Source organism: Calypte anna, chromosome 13 (genome assembly GCF_003957555.1).
Source record: "Calypte anna isolate BGI_N300 chromosome 13, bCalAnn1_v1.p, whole genome shotgun sequence".
Taxonomy (NCBI): domain Eukaryota; kingdom Metazoa; phylum Chordata; class Aves; order Apodiformes; family Trochilidae; genus Calypte; species Calypte anna.
The window spans coordinates 17,462,203-17,480,738 of record NC_044259.1 but is presented as its reverse complement, the minus strand read 5'-3'; the positions used below and the strand labels follow the sequence as shown (position 1 = coordinate 17,480,738).

General features: G+C 45.8%; 1 protein-coding gene across 1 annotated transcript in view; it reads left to right on the top strand.

Moving 5' to 3' along the window:
• The first annotated feature begins 15,096 nt into the window (after positions 1-15,096).
• Positions 15,097-18,536, top strand: part of DPYSL3 (dihydropyrimidinase like 3) — a 29,764-nt gene continuing 26,324 nt past the window's right edge. The window contains exon 1 of the mRNA XM_030459191.1: positions 15,097-15,381. Coding sequence (XP_030315051.1) covers positions 15,097-15,381 — 285 coding nt within the window. The remainder of the gene's footprint in view (positions 15,382-18,536) is intronic.

The following is an 18,536-nucleotide window of genomic DNA, read 5'->3' as shown; positions in this document are numbered from 1 at the left end:
ATGGAACCAAAGTTACAACAGCAAATTCTATCCCTGCTGTGCAGGGCAGTTGTTTAAATGTGACACTGTCATCTCACAAATGGATCAAAAGTTAACAGGACAGAGCGGGAGAAACATGAGCTGTGGAGAGATGCTGACAGCAGTGTTCAGTTTGAACTGTCTGGCTTCCTCACTGCAGGAGCTCCTCCTCTCTTTGGTTTTAACCTCAGGAACAAATGACAGCTGCAGTGGTGGGGGGAAGAAGGGAAAAATGCATTCTGGTTTATTACAGAATGGGCAGGACAGAGCAGCATGTTTTGTGCTTGAGATCATAACACAGCATCACCCTGCTTGACAAAAGAAGAGGGTGTCTGGCGTAAGGAGGATTTCTGACAGAGCTGTAGCCTTATCTCCATACTCCCTTCATGAAGAACGGCCTGTCCATGGTCAGATACTTTTCATACCCTTTAAAGACTGCCATTGGGATAATAATGACTGTACTTGGTTTTACAATTTGAATAACACATTGAGAATCACTGGGTTGCACCTTGGACCTACAGAGTAGCTTCAGAGAAAGCAATGGAATGTGTTGCAGGACAGAGGGGGAAAAGCCAACCCCCTTGTCCATGTGGTGTGATCCACGAAGCATCAGCTTCCAACTATTTTCTCAGCTTAGAACAAAGGTTTTGGTTTGGCTTGTTAAACTTATTTTGTTAGCTGGCTTCCTGATCAATGGCACACGAACCAAAAAATGGGGAAAAGCTGTGTGTACACATCCTTATTAGAAGTAAGAAGTATCACTAGTCTGTTAAATTCTTCCACAGTTAAGAGTAACTAGAAGTAGTTTGCATTTCAGAGCATTACTCACCTCTCTAATCACAAAGCCCGAAACCCAGTCCTGGTGTCTGCCTGAGGCATCCCAGGTCCATGCTCCCTCTATATTCAGTAAGAAACAATCCTGAGGAGTGTCACAGCTGCAGCAAACGCAAAGGGCTGTGCCTGATGCTTGCACCCACCTCCCCTGTTCTCCCTGGTATGCTGGATGAGCAAGGCATAACAATGCACTGCTCTGTGCCTCTGCTTCCATTTCCCTGGAAATGGAGCTGTGCCTGTTGAGACTTCAGGTTCCTGTGGCAAAGCTCCTTATTTGAGCTGTATCTTCCACGATGGAGCCTTAATTTTAACTGTGTGGGTGAAATGGATGTCTGTATTTCAAAGCAGAAAACTAAGGGCCAGAGCACAGCCTGTGCATTACTTAGATCTTCAGGACAGGGCTCACCTGTATTAGCATCTTACACACACAGATGCTGCTGCCCATCAGAAGCTTTAAAAGTGCTTTGAAAAAGGGTCTCTCCTTTGCTTATTTACTTTTGCAGACGAAGCAACTGAGGCACAAAGCAGTGAAGTACCTTGTCAGAGCAACTCATGTCAAAATCAGTTCCTCAGTCATAGCAGGGATGAAGTTCCTCTGGTATTGAGGATGCCTGCCCCTCAGTTTTTTCGTGGTTTTTTTTTTTTTGGCTGGAATAGCTTTTAATCATTAAGTCCTACTGGATTCCAGTCCTCGTCTCAGTTTCTCCATGATGACTCCTAGCATCCTCATTTTTTCCATGCCCTGGGATTGTGTTAAGCCTTCCATGAAAGGTTAGAAGCTATTAGTAAGTGATTTTTTTTTTTCTTGCTTCTTAAAATGAATTTAAATTACAGTATGACCACATCTTGAAGCAGTCTGTTTCAGTCAAGGTTTTTAATGAATTTTGCACCAGCTGTATGTTGGTTTGGTTTTGAAAAAAAACAGGCTTGTAGGCAGATATGTTAAATGAATACAGGTACATTGCATGCTCTTTGTTCATATTCTTTCCCCTCAGCAAGAAGAATCCATGGATAAGGCTGGCCCAAACCTATATGTGCTTTTCAAAAGTGCTGCCAGCAGTTCAGTCCTAAAGCTCTGGATTAAAGGCCCTTCAAGAGTCTTGTCCCACACCTGTGTCTCCTTTAGGTCACTAAGCAACTTCACCACATCTGATTAGCTTCAAAAAAGGGTGTTTCCTCTCTGGTTATTCCCTTTTTCCCTTCTTACTCTTCTTGTCCCCCTGTTGCAGCACCGGTCCATGTCATACATTTGGCTGTAGTGTCCTGCATATTAATGCAGGCTGGAAACTGTTCCAAGATGGTGCAGTAGCTTCCACCTCTCCTTTGGTTAAAAAACTAAGGAGGACTAGAAACATTTTTTTTGTGCCGTCATAAGGAAGGTTCCTGTCACAGATAGAAGTACCCAGTTTCAGAACATACCTGACTGATTGTGTGGCAGGCTTCATCATTTAGACACTCTGAGCCCTGTTATGCACTTAAGCAATTTCTCCTTTTTGCCTAATTTCCCCTCAATTACTTTTACATGTACATATGTATGCAGGTGCTCCATTTCCAAGGGCTCAGTGTGGGGAGTGGCAGACAATCCACAGTTTATCTTGCTCTGCAAACTGGAAAGGTTTCTTTATTCTGTGCAGAGAGCTGAACAGCAGCTGCCTTACTTGCAGCTTAACATAAGCCATGCCTAACACACACTTGCTTATATGAGTAATACAAACTTTCTGCTGTCAGCTATATCAAAATGAGTTTGATGATTGTGTATATATATATATACATGTATCTATATAGTGTATATGTACATATATATACATATATATACATCTATCTATCCCCTATTATACACAGTAAAATGTACACTTCCAATCTGTGTATGGGGAACTGGATCTAGACTTGTTTAGCTGCCACAACTGGTACATTCCTTGTGGTTTAATTTTACATCTCATGGGCAACTGGTTTTAGGATCTGTTTTCATGGTGTCTCCCCTCCTTCCGTCCCAAAGCTGTTTATCCAGGGCTTTCTACTGTTCCTGGTATTTAGGCCAAGTATTGAGAATCCTTCCTTAAACTGGTTGCTGCAGTTGATCTTCCCTCCCCAAAACCAACTGGCAAAGTAAAAATCAATTTACTGCAGCCTTGAGGAAAACAGATACAGCCCTGGAGTCCTCCCACCCACCAGTCCTTGGCTGCAAGAGTACCAGCTCTCCAGGCTATGCACACAGTCAGCTTGACTAAAACCTGACTTACTGCTTGTCCTCTGCTGACCAAGCTAGAAGATTTTGAAGCCTCTTCTTCCAATTCTAAGCACTTCAGTTGAAGGCCTGGTTAGGTGAGCTGTGTTTAGGCAGTGGGGTTGCAGGGGGAAACAGGGCTTATTGCAGTTCATATGCCTGGCTCACAGCTCCATCCTCTTTTGTTGAGGTGCCTGGAGGACCATGCAGACATTTTTTTGTAGATGTGCTTCATTTTCCAGCTCCCTACCATCATCTCAGTGGGAAACATCCTCTGACCTTTCCATTCATGGCATCCATCCCATGAGGACTGAACGTGCCAGGCTCTCCTCCCCTCCAGAGCACAGGTCAGTAGACAGCCACACAGTTGCTGGTGATTCAAAGGGTTTTTTTCTTTTCTCCTGCCCTCCCTCACATCAGCACCTGTGATTTTATATACATATATATATATATACACCTTTTGTTCCCATTTTTTTTGGGTGTCTATTCCAGAACAGAATTGTAAATGACTTGGCAGAATGACCCTTTGATAAACACTGGATATGTATCTGTACTATATGTATTAACGTGTAGAAGAGAATCCTTACTGTATGTAAAGTTTTATGAATGGTTATTTTTTAATTTATGTATTTAATATAGGATTCAATGACCTCTGGTGTTTTAGTTTGTATAAAAAATAAACTGTGTTTTTAAAAAAAAAAACAAAACAACAAAAAAACCCCAACAACAAAACAACCGCTTTACACTCACGGAGATCTTCGGTGTCTGTCTGCAATCTGTTCCCGCGCTGCCGGTGTCCGCCAGGGGTCAGGGCTGGCCCTGCCAGCGCACCGGGTCGGTGCCGGTGCCGGAGTCGGAGCGGGGTCGGTTCTGCGGGAGCTCATCACGTCGAGATAGAAACCCAAACACCCGCAGAAACACGGCTGCTTGGATTTTTGTTGGGTTTTTTTTCCCCATCCTCACGTGCTGGATTCCCACCATCATTCCAAAACACTAAACGTGTATTTGTAACATTTTTTTGTCGTGCTTTTTGAAAGGCTTTAGGCTCTTCGGAAATTCTGTCCTCTCCCAGGCAGTCTCTGCAAGTTCTCACTTTAAAATGGACTTTAAATGGTTATTTTGATCGTAGTATGATCCCTGTATAGGAAGAAATTTCTCCCCATAGATTCCACAGGGTGTCCCATAAGGACTGTGTGAAACAGACACCCCCCAACCCAGCCGAGCAAAACTGAAAAATCAGAGCAGGTCTGCCAGGAGGAAACACAAGTACTCTGAAATTCAGGGTTCTGTTCCTGGTTTGTGGATTATTACTCAAAAGGTCTGGATCAGCAAGTGAAAAACAACTTCCACTCTGTGTACTGAGCTGCTTTCTGTTGTTACCTACAGGGCTCATTAAATGACCTTTGGGAGACAGAACCACAGAGCAGAGAAGTCAATTTTCTTCCATTTTAACCATCTGCAGCCATTTAGCTTCTCACTAAAACAAGCCACCCAGGGTGTCCTAGGCAAGCTTCCTCTGACGCTCTTCTTTTTTGCAAGTGTTGATGGCCCAACAGCCACAGGAAGGTTCTGAACTTCTGTGGGGAAGCTCAAGGGTTACTCCTGGATGCAGCATCCTGGTGGGTTTTCACAGCCTTCTTGTCCAGGAGAACAGAGTGACTTGTCCCACTTGTCCCATTTCTGCTGAGGTTTTAATTTGGAAGGATCTTCATGATTGGAATCGGGGCAGCAGTGAACGGCAATGCTTTTATTGCATCTGTTGTCAGAGAGACAAAATATTATGCAGCCCTGCTGGGGAAGACCATAATCCCAGAGGTGAAAGGCAGCACAGCTCTTGGAAGCTGTGTGCACTACACAAAAAACCTTTTGGAAGGAAATTTCCAAGGAAAGTCTTAGAGGTGAAATGGAAAGCAGATTTTGAAGGTGCAAAATCATAGCCAGGTGTTTACACCTATCCCATCTTTTTACAGTCAAATTTATGAACAATCTAAGCTAAGGAATATTATATAGCCACAGAATAGCCCAGTGAATTATTATTTAATTAAAAAGAAAATCATTAATGAGCTTTCCCAAGATCCACTGCAACTTGTATCTATAAAGTGTTCTTAGAAGACTGGAAGACATTAAGTGGGTCCACGACACAGAAATTCAGATCTAGATGTAGATCTCTACTATTACAGGGTTTATTTAGAGTTCATTTATTTCACATAGAGCTAATTTTTATCACAATGACAAAGACAGATTTTGGGTCCAGAACTTTCTGGATGTTTCTCTGGGACAGCTGCAAGGCATCTCCAGCTACAAGACAATGGAAAGGCTGGGACAATGTGACAGAGCCCGAGAGTGTCTGTGCTGTAGTCAAGAGAGAGCAAACCTCATGTGAGTCTGTCCCTGGTATGTGACAGCCCTTCAACCTGTCCCAGGGGCAAAGCACCCTGTATGGTGGTAGCCAGAAGCAGGCTCCCCTTGGGGCTTGTCCATTTTGCAGTCTTTTATCATGAAACATGGTGAGTAAAGAGCTGAGCTGTGTCACAGACTCTGCATCTGTCAGGGGAGGCCAGGACCATGGCTTGTGAAGGAGGAGGTATGGCTGCATCTTGCAGTGTGTCTGTGTTGTCTCTGCAGCCCATTTGGATGGCAGTAGCTTTCCATTGTTTGGGAGATTGTCTAAACATAGTAAAAACCCTAATAACTGGCAATGTGCCATCTGCTCTGTGTCGAGGGGGGCTGAGCCTCTGAACACAGCAGAAAATTACACATTCTGAAGCCCCATTCCCACTTGGATCGAGGAGCATCCCACAGCTTGTGCCACACTGACAAGAGGCCATTGTGCAATGTCTGCTCCAGCCCCTGGCCACCGAGTGACAGCCATGAACAAGCTGTTTTGCACAACAAAGCAAATCCTGTGAAAACCATTTTAGAAGCCTGAAGCAGGACTGAGACGGGAGATATAATGATTTCAGTGTGTACAACAGATGGAGGCTGTAGAGCATGCAGTCACTAATCTATGGATTACAGACTCCCTAATTATAGGCTGACACTCACCATTTCTGAGAGGCACCACCAGCCGCGGGAGGGATCCTGCAGATCAGTGCTCAGCAGCCAAATGCCATGTTAGGGATAACTGGGAAAGGAACACAGAGTAGAGAATGTAACTCCACTAACTTCTTGCTTATTCGTGTCTTGGAATGCTGCATGGAGTTCTGGACTGATGCAGATCTTGTAAACAGGATGGGGAATTCTTGGGCCATTCAGATTTATAAATCACTGTATATTAAGACATGTTTTCCTCAATATTTAAGAGGAGCAAACAAAAACATGGTATATTTAAAGCAAGTCATCATGAACCAGCATAAGTATTTAAATACTAAACCAAGTATATTACAGCATTTGCCTGGCTGTATGAAATATGTGATGTGTTGAATTGAAGGCCATCAATCATGAGATTGGGATGTCTACATATCTCAGTACCTGAGGTGTCTATGCCACTGTGCCACTGAAGAATAGAATATTACTGCATGCCATAGCTGCTGGGAAGAATCTTGGCAAGCTGAGTTAAAAGCTGAAATTTAGTAAGTGAACCTCACTTGGCTCATAAGACAATGTTTGTTCTGAGAATAGTGTGCAGAGCTCTCATGCCAAGCCTGTATGTGAGCTAAAAGTCACACAAAACCACACAAAAAATTTACTGGATCCTGATCTTCAGAGGACATAAGGATTTGGGGAGAATGGATACTTATAAAACAAGGTGACTCACAGAAAGAATCTGTATATTGTAAAAAAAAAAAATTGCCTATCTTCATCTGATTTCCTTTAGACTCCTAAAGCTGAGTTGCTGAGTTAATGCATTCTTGTTTGATGTCCTACATGAAATCATATTATTAAGTGCAGAGGCACAGCTGACTGCTCCCTGGTTAGCACTTCCCCATTGCTACGGCAACAAACCACCCTGCAAGCCCCTGAGAATGGGCTTGGTCCTGTCAGATACTCCTCCTTCCCCAGGCCTGCCTGAAAAGCACTGGGGCTTCTTCCAGTCACAGCCAGGGCAATTTAAGCTGCTGTTGGCCATGCACTCCTCAGGTGCCAGGAAGTGAGAGACTGAGGAGGGAAAGAGAAGACAGGAATGGTAAGAGCACCAGACAGGTGGTGAGCAGGGTTAGGAACATCTTCAGAACAAACCCCATAAGGGCATAACTGGCCCAGCACAAACCCTCACCAACATCTCCTGCTGGAATATTTCCCAGAATATTACCTGGTGATTAACCTTTCCATGGGCTTTTTTGGAGCTGAACATCTCATGTCAGCTGAGTACTTTGAGTACTTCTCGAAGTAAGTACTTCTTCAGCAAGTGTGAAGAAGTCACTAGCAAGACTGTGTTTCCATTGTGCTTAAACCAGCAGGAACAGCTTAGGTGAGTGTTACTGCTCCTCATTTACAGAGGTGTGACAAAGATAACAGCCCAGCCTGGGCTGTTCTACCCACCAGGGAAGGTGAGTAGAAAACTGACGGTGAAGCATTCCTGCATGAGCCCTGTGCTCCTGTGTTGCAAACCCCTGGAGCTGGGGTGAAGGCCTGGATGGCGTGTGTCTGTGTTTCACATGTTAGTATTTGAGTGTGAAAAATGTGACAGGAAAGTTGTGATTTTACTTCTTTGGAGCTAAAATGGGGAAGGAGAAATATACTGCTATATGCCCACAAGACCCAAAGAAATCATGAGCTACTCTTGAAAAAAATCAGCCAAAAACTTCTTGATGAAATTGTAGCAGAAATAAAGACTGACTGCCTGTGAAAGGAAAAACTTGCCCATGCTTGTCTTTAGCAATAGTAAAATGACTGAAATGTGACATTGCTTCGGAAAGAGACTGAAAATGCTTCTGGAATTGGTTCCCTACCAATTGTCTAAACATATACAGCTCAGTTAATATATTAAAGAAATGCAACACAGTGTGTAGTGAAAGCAGCTAAACAAAAGCCTTTTCCATTCAGAAGAAACACAAGTTAGCAGTCTCACCAGTGAGGGGGGCAGACCATGTCTTGTGCCAGTGGTACCCACAGCTGTGCCCACTGATTTTCTTCTGAAATACTTCAACTCAGGATCCAGCAGCTAGACCCCAAGCTGGCTGAGGCTGCTGGTCAGTCCTTGGAGGGGAAGATACTTCTCTCCCTTCTAAAGGCACAGCAGAAACTCTTGGTATGCTTTCTTGCTGCAGTCTCCATTGAAGCTCTGCTGAAACTGCACCCACAGGTGAGCATCTCCTTAGGTGAGCTGCACATCTGCTCCTCAGAGGCTGCTGACTCCCAGGTGCTTTAAAGGCTCAGATCTGGAGCAGACTGTTTCCTTTATGAGCAAACTGCAATAGAAATAGAGTAAGGATCATATAGTAGTGCCTCCTTAATTTTTATTCCTTTATAATGTCCCTTATTAGCTGCATTTAGAGATTTGAATGGAAAAGCTTCTGAAACGGGAAGTCTCTTGTTTGTACGTTCTTTGTATGTTTTCAACTATATTAGAAGTTCAGTAATGTTAACCTGACACGAAACATATTTTACAAAACAGGATTATTCTGCCTTGCATGGTCCAGGGGAACATAATGACCTTCCCTTCCTGGAGACAGATAAAGGAGGTCTGAAAGCACTGCCTTTCCCCTCAGCAGGGAATTCACTGCCCTTCCAGAAACTTTGCTGGCAAAAGACAACAGTTTTCAACAGCAGTTTCCAAGTTAGGGATCTGAACTCCTGTCCAGGCCTGGAGAGAATACAACTGGATGTTTTTTAGGATTAATGGAGAGCACACACTGAAAAAGAAGGAGGGCAAATGGCAGATTTGGAAGTACTCAGCACACAGAAAAAACAGTCCATTTTCATTAGATACCTAAAAAAGTTTTTAGTGAATGAAACCTGTTACGTGTACTGGAGTTCAGGTACCCCCAGGCCATTACAGGTTCCAAAGTGATGCTCAGAAAGCATTCTGTGTCAGTCCATCCAGAACCAGCACACAGTTTCAAACAAGGCTGTTGTTTTTAGCCATAGCTAGAAAGCATTGGTCTTACACTTTCCCTGAAACACCAGAGAATTAAGGAGAAGAACAGCAATATCCACCAAGTGCTATAATAAAAAGACAACAACCTACAGCACTTTGGATTCCTTTACATCAGAAATAAAGTGACCATTTACCCAAAGTGCCTTCTTTAAGCCCTGGGTAAACCAGCCAGCACAGTTGCAGTTGCTGAAATGACAGGGCCTGTGAAAAAAACTAGAACATTGAACCTTGGCAGGAAAGACAATCCCCCATTTTCATATTTTCAGCACAGAAACTTCCAGAGGTCACTGTAGTATCTGTTACTTCTTATCAACTCTAGCCTGGGCACCGAATGAAGGAGCTGAATAATGATAGACAGTCACTTAGTCTCAACCTGTAATAACATTCCACAGATATGAAAACTGCTTGACCACCTGCATAGATTTGTGTCTGACACACACACACAGGTCCTCACTTCCATATCACAATGTGTACTTCAGAAATTGTGGAAAGGTAAAAGACAAACGCAGTGAAGAGGAAGAGCCACACTGCAAATGTCACCTGTCATGTTCTCACCATTTTCCTACACCAGAAATCAGTGGTAACAGGGCAAATACAAGGAAAAAGATTTTAGCTTCACAGACTGGCAGTTTGAAAAAAATTCTGAAATTCTTAAAATACTGTATGTTTTATGGGATGTACATTGAAGGCATCAGCACATCTGGGCTGCAGACTGGTTTCAAACTCACATTGAAATTCAGAGTTTATCAGGAACAGATACAGAATTCATGTGTTTCCCTAGGTAAATGACTAATATATTGCCCTTCACAATTTTTCAGCCCAAAACATCTCATTGTGTTTTGAAAGTCCACAGCCATTGACACTCCTAGCCTGCCTGTGCTCGATAAGGGGCCCACATCAAAGTGCTGCAATATGGACCCTAGGTTTCAGCCTCCCCAGAAAGAAAACATCTGGCTCTGTATCTGTTCATCAGTCTCTCTCTTTTTGCTCTTATTTTTTCCTTCTTGGTAAAATCTGTTCAGTGTAGAAACTAAGCACAATGGTATTTTGTGGTGCAGAGTTCCCTCACAAGGGGAAGGAGCCTGCGGTGAGATGAGTCAGTGCAGCTCTGCAGCTGCCTCTGGGACAGCACTCACAAGCCCTTGCTGGAGAACCAGAAGCAACTGAGATGGAAGAACCAAGCTAAAAGTTAGGAAAAGCCCCTCCAGCGTGAGCAAAGGTGGGTTTGAACACGAGCAGTGGGCTCATCTCTCCCGGCACAGCAAGGCCCATGGTACCAGGTTGGCACAGTTGGGTTTTACACATTAGCTAATGACCTTTTCCTGGCCCTGCTATTTTTCACCTGAACTACTGAAAATGAAGATGTAGCCGGGGTCATGGCAAGCAGAGGTTCTAGTTTCTTCAAGACATCAGCCACTCCAGTTTAGAGAATATGGTTTTCCTCTGAAGAGACAGCAAACGGACTGCTAGGCAAGGAGACTTCCAGTCAGAGCCTGGTCCTTTTGCTACTGGCACAGTGAAGATGCTTTTGTCATGGGTTATGCCAGAGGTTAGAGGCTGTGACAGGAAATATGCACAAACAGCAGCCCTGCCAAGATACATTTCATTGCTTGCTTCCTCACAGTCACAACAAGCCATACAACCAGCCAACCACAGTTCCTTTCAATCCACTGTAATTCTACTCTGTTGATATCTAATTACTGATTATAGGCATGCAATCAGTGGCATGTAATCACTCATCTCTAGATACACCACCTGGTTTTGCCATAGGGCATCACTGTGCTCTCCTGCAGCTATGGACAGGGAGATTGAACGCAAAACCGCTCCAGGTCAAGTGCAACACCATGGAAACAAGAAAATCTCAGCTTAGACCCCAAGTCCTATCCAGGAATAAAAGTGGGCACAGAGAGGACAGGCTAGAATGAGAGGCAGTCACAGCAACAGGATGACTATTGGGGCATTGCTATACTCGTGCCATGCTGCCTGCATTTCCAGTGGGGATGCTCATTTTTAACAGCAAAGGTAGGATTCTGTTTTAGGCCCTTACTGTGCCCGTCACATACTCCCCATCAACAAATGTGTAAAGCAAGATCAGATGATTTTCTGAATGACATACAGAGTTGAGGTGGGGAACCCCATGATGTGCAGAGCAGCCTGGAGGATCACAAAGGTCTCTTCTGACCTGATATGTCCAAAAACTTTGAAAGTGGAGCATGGTGATGGAAGCAAAAGTCGCTGGCCCTCCTAGGGCTCTTTGGTCACCTGACCATCATGAATGTGCAATTTCTTGGGGCCTGAAACAACTCACCCATCTGTGACCTCTGCCTTTAAATGTAAGATAAGCACTTTTTTGTCACATTTGTCTCTTTCACTATTTCTTCTGGTTTTGTCCTTAGCCTGACATTTCCTGAGGCACACGAAATGCAGTGTTGGAGGCTGTCCTGACATTGCTGCAAGAATGAGTCAGCAGAACCACCCTATTTATCTCCTAACCCCAGTAAATCATGCAGAGAGAAGGCAGCTCTAACTTTGCATGAGACAAATGACTCCAACTAATTTCACCGTGGCTACTGCCATACTTGTAATGAAGTTTTATCAGGCCCTACAGGAAGCACATGGGGATGAAGAAATTGGTGTGAACCTGCTACTTACCCTTCTCCAGCTGAACCTGCAGACCTTAGAAGCAAATGAGCTATGAAACCAGATGCACATTTATCATGCTAACAAAGTTATGCTGACACTGTGTCCATTCCATGTGTAATTTAAGATCTGCTGCCCCCAGGCTCACAAGAGAAACAGTGTAAAGCCATTTTGTATTAACTTGACATCAAGGAAGGAAATGTCCTAACTCAGGACACAGCTCTCTTTTGCTGGAGCTTGTGAGCACTGGTGAAGGAGAGGGTCAAATCTCATCTAATGTCAACAGCCTGTTCCCTTCAAATAACAGTGCATTCTCCAAATCTAATGAGCATGGTGGTGGATATTTACTGTTGATGCTGCTCAATAAAATATAGCTATAGAACTTAGGACTGTGTTTATTCTTCACTAGCAGCCTAAAACAAAAGTGGATTTCACCTTTTTAGTGAGACAAAGGAAACACAAGAAGATCTGAACCTCTTGGTGTGTGGTCAGCCTCTAGTGGCACAGGCAACATTACATGAACAAGAAGCCAAAATTTATGACAGGCTTCACTTTAAAAAAAAATTCCTGTTTTGTTTTTGTAATGGACAGAATGACATTGATAGAGCACCTGGGAACTGGGAACCAGTAGAGAAGTTTGCCCACAGAGGATGCAGAGTTTATCCAATTAAGAAGCTGCCTGCTGGCCTGGCAAAAGAATCAGCAAAATCACCAGAAAATACCCAGCAGAGAACAAAAGTGCCTTGGCAGCAGCAGGCAAGGTGTCCTAATATGACTTCTCCTTTGCTGTTCGAATGATTCAGTTGGCAATTTGAAGTCCCCTTCAAATATTTAAAAGATAGCACTTAGGAAGTGTGCAGCCTCACAGAGAAAATGCTTCAGAAAGTCACAGGACATGTGGTGCCTCTCCCTGGCTGCTGGGCAGCTATCTGTGCATTCCCCTGCACAGGTACCCACAGGGAACCAGCTGGGGCTCAGGCAGCAGATGAGGAGAAGAACAAAGGACCCAACATGGGGCTGAGTGCACAGAATAAGAAAATTACCACCCCAGACAGGGTGATTATGTCCCATCTTATGAACTAATCCTTTTACAGGAAGGGATTTGTCTCAAGACCATTTCCAAGAAGGCTGCACCACTCCCTCCATTCATAACTACTGCAGTTCAACCCATAACCTGACTGATTTCCATTTCTAAGTGCTGCTTGATGAAAACAGCTCTTACTCAACTTGAAAGGTGCAGTCTAGTCAGATGTAAATTAGAAGCTTGCCACCACAGAACATAATTTCCCATAAAATAAATACTGTTGCCTGAATCAGAGTACTAGCTTACTTCTTTTCTTTCCAGATATGACCAGCACAGCCCATCTGGCCAGCTCAGCTCAGGTCCCTGGATCATGGCCTCGTGTTCTGGGGTCCAGACGTGAAGGCAGTCCTTGAGCCATCGAAACACCCCACGGGGCTAATGTTTTGGCTCTGGCAGCACCCACACAGGTGAGTTCAAACCTGCCACCTCCATCCTCCCTGGGCTCATGCTGGGGAGACAGCCTTTCTGTGGGATCCCCTCCCTGATCCCTGTCTCTCATCTGCTTGGCAGAGAAAAGCCATGGGAGATCTGGTTTGTCAGCAGGATCTGGAGATGTAGCACTCGTGACTGAAAAGCATTATGTCAACTAGCATATAAACATGTGATTTAAAGGAAAAAATGCTTAATTACAGGAGACAGGCATTTGGTCATTGTATAATTAGAAGCTTCAAATCTGATCTGAGATACATATATACAGAAGTATGAACTGCTGAACTAGAGACCTTACAACATGTAACAAAAGAATCTTAAAAGCGAATGGCAACTTGAGAAATAAAAGCAAGAATTGCCTTTTATACAGTGAATAATTTCCGTGGAAGGTCAAATTTTAAAGCCTTCTTAGAAGAGCCCCCATATTCCTTTACTAGTGCAGAAGATTTCACTGCAACAAGGCACTAGGAAAGATAAACATTAGAATAAGGATTTGAATGAATATTGCTATTAAAGTACAATACTGAAACTTTTGCACATTTGCAGGACCAGACAAAGGCCAGGCCCTGTTCCAAGGAATTTTAATTCCCCATAGTGCTATACAACCATATGGAGAGGTCCCAACCCAAACAAGGGGTTCACTCTAACTTCACCATGGTTAGTGCACAAGGCCACGGGGCAGTCTGTTGCTCCAGAGCGCACTTTTTGTCCTGAGAAAGGCTCACAGCCTCAAGTGCTATTACTTGGCAACTAGAAGGAGAAGGCTCTGCTTGCTGTCTAAAGTATTCTGTCCACCCCCTCTGAAATCAGCAGATGTGTCCATTTCTCCCTTACTAGGGGCAGGGCTGGCCAAGATGGTTTTCAGCTTCTGCTGAATGGATCCAGCTAGCAGCAGGAGGAGAATAAATTAATTCATGCTAAGGCAGTCCCTTAGGAAGGTGAAGGCCTGGTGGGCAGCCGCCATCTTGTGTCCATTGGAACAGCCCTGGTGGGCATCCAGCTCCAGAGGGAGAACATTTGCCAAGAGAGCAGCAGTAGAATAAACTACAGAAAAAAAAATAAATCCTTTTGGCTATTTGAAAGGGTATTTAATTTCTTAGCTGCCTGGCACTGTGCTGTCCCTGCACCTGGAGTGTGACAGTGCCATGTCCCTGATTGGGGAGCAGTTCTGTGAAGCCACAAAGCCAGGGCAGGTGCATATTTTAGTTCACATACGATCACAAGAACAACCACATTTAACCCTCTCTGGTGCTGCTTTAGAAAAAGTAAGAGTAGATAACAGAGCACTGTGTTCAAGTAACTCAGAATATGGTGACACACTCTGTTGATCTTCAGTGCACCTCCTCCTCCTAACCCCTTCAGATCTGGATAATTAACTGAATTCTCGGTCCCTGTATATTGTTCCACTTACACAGAGGAAAAAAGGGACAAAATTAATGACACTGGTACAAGCCCAGACACAAAAGCAGAGCACTTTCGGCCTGCCAAAGGAAGGAAACAATCCCAGACCGTTTCCTCCCTCAGAACTTCAACCCTCTGTCAGACAGCGCCCACAGACTCTCTCACGATCAAGAACACCGCTAAGGCTCAGCCTTGGCTGTTCTGCTGCCTCGGGCCTCCTGCACTGGGAATGAGTTCTCACCTCACCCTCTCAGACTGTCGGGGGACCCGGGGGAGGCGGGAAAGTGACCGGGGCCGGGGGGGGAAGCCCTTTCCCGCCCGCCCCTGCCCCCCCGACGGGCCCATGCCCCTCGTTAGCGATCCCACCCCCCGCTCCGCCCCTCCGAGCATCCTCCCCCGCCCCGTCCCGCCCCGTCCCGTCGGGCCATGGCGGCTGGCGGGCATCGGGGCGATGAGGAGCTGCCGGTGTACCTGGCCCGGCCGGGTACGGCCCAGGCGGTACCGCGGCAGAAACGGGGCGGCCTTTTTTGTAGCGTCGAAGGCGCCTTTGAGAGTAAAACCCTCGACTTCGGAGCGCTAAAAGTCGGGCAGCGACGACCACCAAAGACCCCCGAGCCTGCCCCGGACCCTGGACGTGATGCGGACGCCGGAGAGATCCGCGTTACCTCCGAGGAGGAGCAGCCCCAGGAGCGGGAAGCCGCGGACGACAGGGTAGGAGCCGGGGGGGGGGGGGGGGGGGGAGGCTGCGGACAGGGGAGGGAGCGGTCTGTGCTCGCCCCCGATCCCGCAGGAGCCGCGGTGGGTGCGGGGCCGGTTGAGGGTCCTGTTCTTGAGGGGCGAGAGGGGCTTTGTTGTGCCTCTCCCTCTCCCCCTCCCTTCCCCCCCGCCCCCCCCCAGGCGTATGGGGAATCCGGGTGGACATCCCCCGGGGCTGTGTCGGGGTGTCTGGCTTCAGTTGCTGCAGTTGCTCTTTTTATACTTAAAGCCCCCCAAACCAAACAAAAACCACAAAAAAACCGCGCACCAAAAGGGTGGTTTTGAAGCTGTTACTTCACACCAGGCAGAGCCGTATCTCGCCCTGACACGGATGAGAGGCAGTGCGGGACGTCTTCTGGGTCTGTGAGTGGCAGGCACAAAGTTTCTCAGCTTGTGCCAGACCCGAGGTAATAATTCGTAGGATCATAGAATAATTAGGTTTGGAAGGGACCTCATCCAGCTCCACAGCGTAGGTCCTTCTGCCAGAGGGTGGGGTGTTTGCTTTTTTGGTTCTGGTCCCATTTACACCAGTGTGTATTTGGCAGGAAGACAATTAAACTAATGGTGCTGAGAGAATTCCTCAGCTGGGATTTCAGTGAGCTTGTTGCTCATTTGCATACTGGCGGGCCTGTTGGGCAATGAGGTCATTTTGGGCTGAACTTTTCAGAAAATGCTCATCTTAAGGGCTTTCAAGGGTGAGCTGGCTAAATTAATAAAATGTGAGGGTTTTCTTAAATTGAAGCAAAAGTCACTGAAGTAAATAGCGAATCTGCAGCTTAGCCTGGAGAAGTGGTGTGGTTGTCTCAGGGTTCTGCAGGGACCTCAGCTTGCGTCTGGACCTTGATGCTCTGCAGACCTTTGAGGTCACCCCAGAGTCAGGTGGGAGCAAGAGAGGGAAGTGCAGTGACTTGGCCTGTCTTGGTTTTGGGGAGAAGCATCAAACTGCCCTTAATGTCTGTTGCCTTCTGTAGGAACTTCTAGCTAGGCAAGTGGTTGCTTTGAAAATTTTTCACTGCACTTTGATTTCTTCATCCTCTGCTTTTTGGTTTCTTAGTGGCACACTTTGGTTCCTGTTCCTGAGCACTGCACCTTCACAGCCCGTTTTACAAAGTCAGGAACAAAATTAACTTATTTTTCTCAGTACCAACTTTGTCCATATGCTTTGAATAGCAGCTGCAGAACCGTCAACTGCATTAACAATTTTATGCTGCTGCTTGTTGGAAAAGAAGCAGAAACTCACAGTGGCCTGTCTGCAGGCTTTGCTGTGAGCTTTTCTCTATTAGCTGTACTAAAAACTGGAAACAGTCTTGTTCCCTTTTAAGGTCTTATGTAGCCTCTTATCTCTAGAGTTTTGTAGCTGAGGTTTTCAACAGCTCCTCTCTTCCTGGTGATTTCTGCTCCCAGATTTCTTCCTCCAAGGCTTTTCACCTGATAAGCATCAGGAACCAAACCCTTTTTATCTGCACGTCTTGCCTAAGAAGGTTGGAAGCTTACTGTATGTGTTCTTTTGTGTGGAAGGAATCATATGACTTGGGACTACAGCTTTCAAGCTTCAAAGTGTCCCAGAGCATGACAGTCCCAAAGGGAAATGCCCATCATGCCCACTGAGGCACCCTGACTGGCCACAGAGGGTTTGCTGGTGTTGAACCACAGATTCAGAGCACACAAAGGCTCTTTTGTCAAAGCAGATTAAACTTCTTTGAATAATTTCACATATTGAGAAACAGAGAGAGGCATTAAGTCATCTACCCTTGTCCAAGCATCTCTTTTATTAGGAAAGCTGTAAGTAAGACACTTTTTTTTTCTTTTTTTTTGGTAATGGCATTAATTCAATGCAGCATTAATTAAATGGCATTAATTAAAGCAGCAGCGTTTCCACAGGAAGACAATTGCAGTATGTAGCTGCCCAGTGATAACCTGTGGTGTCATACAGCCTGCCAGGGTGATAGAGGAGGACCTGCCTGGGTGGGCACTGCCACATCCCAGTGCCCAATCCTGGCACAGGACTCAGCCCAAACAGATGTGCCTTTCAGGTGCTAAAAGCAGGAGCTGCTTTCCCTGGAACAGGAATCTGCTGCAGCAAGGGTTGTTGTTGTTGCAGAGCACTTGAGAGGAGGAATAGTGTTGGTGGAGCAGATTCTGCTCTGATCTAGACCATTTGCAGACACCTCATTTAACAAGAGATATTTATCTTGGCCCAGGTGTCTGTCAGTAATAGCCTGGAGAACTTTCCTGCAGCTTTCTTAGGAAGCTGACGTATCTTTCTTCTAACCAGAGTGGGCCACAATGCTTCCTTTACTAAAATGAAGTCAAGCAGAGCTTCTCTGTAGGTCTCAGGCAGCACCCTCTGAATTCCTGTGGTAGGGATGCTCACAAAGGACTAGTAATGTGTCAGTAGGTACTGGAGAGCTGCACTACTGGGCATGTGTGAGGACACGTGGCTTTGAGGAGAGGGGAAGGAGCTTTGTGCTTTGTGCCCAAGAAGAAGCTAAACCAAGAACCTGTGGGAGCCTTCTCCAGACACCTCCTCATTGCTCAGCCCTGTAGGGATGATGCTGCTGTTCCATCCCCCTGTACAGGGACAGGGGCTCTCAGCTCACCCCAGACAGTTTGTCTGTTCTGCTGCATGGTTCTGCAGTGAAGTCGTCATTTCCAAGGCAAACTGGCTGTGATCCCACAAGCAGGGATCACAGCTTCACCACAGGCTGGGGAAGCTCCATCAAGAAGGAGGAGAAGTAGAAGCAGAAGGAGAAGGAGAAGGAGAAAGAAAAGAAAAAGGCTCCCATGCTATGAAGAAGCCAGGAGTGTGAGGGACAGTCCCCAGCAGTAAGAGCAGGTGAGGGTCCATGCCTTCAACAAGAGCTGCTGGAGGCAGCCAGTGCCACAGGTCCTTCCTGTGTCCAGCTGTGTCATACCATCCAGATTTGGCTTGTGACATACCTTGGAAGACACACAGGGCTGCCTCGTGTGGAGAAGGAGGCTTGAACTAACTCAATTCTCCCCGAGTTTTTCTGACACTTGCAGAATGTGCTGTGACTTCAGCATTTAGCTTATTTCCATTTCCAGTGCTGGGGAGCAGCAGCACCCACCAGCTGCAGCCCTGCCCTGCC